Consider the following 2,464-nt stretch of genomic DNA (forward strand, 5'->3'; position numbering starts at 1 on the left):
CAGGATAGAGCACGGTTTAGGGCTGTTGTACATAGGGTCGCTATGAGTCGCAAACGACTCGACGGCACATAACGACAACAACAACTATTGTTAACTCTTATTTTCTTACAGGTCTATGGTAGATATTTCCAGGAATTATGTGTGATATCACAGGAGACTGAAACAGCATAAAACAACAGCTTTAAAAAAATTACCACTGTGGAAGTTGGTATGGCGCTTTCTCAAAAAGTTGCAAATGGAAATACCATTTAACCCAGCAATTCCACTACTGGGAATTTACCCCAAAGAGACCATAAACACCACTCAAGCAGATATGTGCATATCCATGTTTATTGCAGCTTTGTTCACAATAGCAAGGAGTTGGAAACAACCTAAGTGCCCATCAAAAGACGAATGGATAGAGAAGCTGTGGTATATTCACACAATGGGATACTATGCTGCATTGAAAAACAAGGAACTCACGCAATATTATTCAAAATGGGTGACCCTGGAGGACATTATGCTGAGTGAAGTATCTCAATCACAGAGGACAAATAATGCATGGTGCCACTGTTGTAAAACAGGACTGACCTCGGGATTGGGGGGAGACTGAGGACGATGGGTTCAATAATGTATACTGCATTGAAACAGATGAGGGAGAAAACTGTTTAAAAGGGATGTGTGTTTAGGTATTTTTGTTATGACAGGAGTCCAGAGCGAAGGCTGCATCATGGAGTGGATCTGGGGGGAGGGATTTTAAAACAATGATATTTTTCTTTACTTTTCCAAGAGAGTGGTGTACTAGGGGGGAGGGTTGGGAGGGGAGAAAGTGCAACAATGACTGATTGGAAGTTAAAAAAAAAAGACTTGTAATGAGCCTCAGTTAATAAACTCATTGACATAGCATTGGAATTGTCTCATAGCTGACCCTCCAGCAGGTTTACAGAGGCTATAAATCAATTGTAGGGAATGAAATGGCCCATATTTCTCCCTCAGAGCAGCTAGTGGATTCAAACTGCTTACCTTTGACTTGACAACACAACTCCTTACCCACTAGACCACTAGAATTTGATTTTGATAAAAGAAATGTGAACAATGCTAACATTCTCATCAAACACTTGGTACTTATTTTAGAAAATGCAGCTTTTTTCCATGGAAAAAATGGTACTTATGTTAATATTTAGTAGATTTACTGCTATTTTATGTGCATTAACATATATTTTAATGTACTTTAATTTCTAATGGTGTTATTGTTGATACATATTACTTATATAAACAAAATATCTTCAAAATTCTCAGTCATTTTAAGAGTGTAAAGGGGAATTGAGACCAAAAAGTATGAGATTTCTGTCATATAATATTGTTCAGATAGAAGAAAAATTGGAACCAGATCTAATAAGGTTTAGATTAGATTTTCTCCATTTGTCTAAATGTAACTATTTTCATGTAAAAATGTTTTCTCTAGAGTTTGAACTCTGACCATTTATTAATTTTTAAGTGCACAAGGGTGTAATTTTCTTAGGCAAGGTGAACTCAGGTTCTTAAAATTGTCACTGGATACTCAAATTCTCTCTTCCCCATGGCAGTGTTGTTAGATGGGCAGCCTCTGCCCTGAAAATTGTTCTTTGATTGTTAACAGCTTGTACAATCCAAGCCTTATCTTTGCCAGCCTGTCTCAAATGAATGTTCATTTTTTTATACATCTGTGGTTAAGGATAAATTATTTGGTTATCATTGGTTAATCCATTTAACATATGAACCTATATTATCATTTGTAGAATGGCCATGGAGGAACTTGTGAATGTTGGCATGTCCTCTGCTAAGGACCAGAGGAAGAGTGTGGAACTAAAGATAAAGAAAAAAGAACATGAAATGAATATCTACTACAGCATGGCTCATAGACGGAAGCAAGAGGAGGTCCAGGAAGTGCTTCAAGAAGCAGAGAAAACACACCAAGCTACACTTGGAAATGTGATGGATAAACTGGTTAATACTCAAGGGGAGCTGCTCTCCATAGCAAAACAATTGGGAATCATGACAAATTGGAAAGATTTTCTGGAGGAGGAATTGCAGGAAACCAGGGCAGCATTTCAAAAATACATTAACAATACATTTCCTTCAGTTTCACCAGGGCATGCTGATTTTATTTTGCCAGAAAGAAAGAAAACTCCTTCCAATATTGTTATTTGTGAGAAGGAAAAGACTCTAAATTGGAAGTCTTGAAGTGAATTTTAAATGTAAAAAACAGCATTCCAAAGATCAAATAAAATCACCCAAAAGCTGTTTTTGATCTCCATTTGTGTGTAGTGTCCTATTGGCTTGTAAGCATCTTGGTGTGAAACTGAAGTATGCATTCCAGGAAATAGTCATCTTCCTATCTTCCCAAAACAGTGAGAGGGAACAAAAATGCTTAGGAGGGAGGAAGTGTAAGCACACCGCTAGATCTGGCTGAATTAATTTGTACATCAAACAATAATGACTTTAG

General features: G+C 37.1%; 1 protein-coding gene across 1 annotated transcript in view; it reads left to right on the forward strand.

Moving 5' to 3' along the window:
• Positions 1 to 2,202, forward strand: part of LOC102852357 (chromosome unknown open reading frame, human C6orf163) — a 145,433-nt gene extending 143,231 nt beyond the window's left edge. Inside the window, exon 4 of the mRNA XM_006902038.1 lies at positions 1,758 to 2,202. Coding sequence (XP_006902100.1) covers positions 1,758 to 2,202 — 445 coding nt within the window. The remainder of the gene's footprint in view (positions 1 to 1,757) is intronic.
• Positions 2,203 to 2,464: the final 262 nt, after the last annotated feature.

Source organism: Elephantulus edwardii, unplaced genomic scaffold, assembly GCF_000299155.1.
Source record: "Elephantulus edwardii isolate Elephantulus edwardi_28Jun2011 unplaced genomic scaffold, EleEdw1.0 scaffold00360, whole genome shotgun sequence".
NCBI lineage: Eukaryota > Metazoa > Chordata > Mammalia > Macroscelidea > Macroscelididae > Elephantulus > Elephantulus edwardii.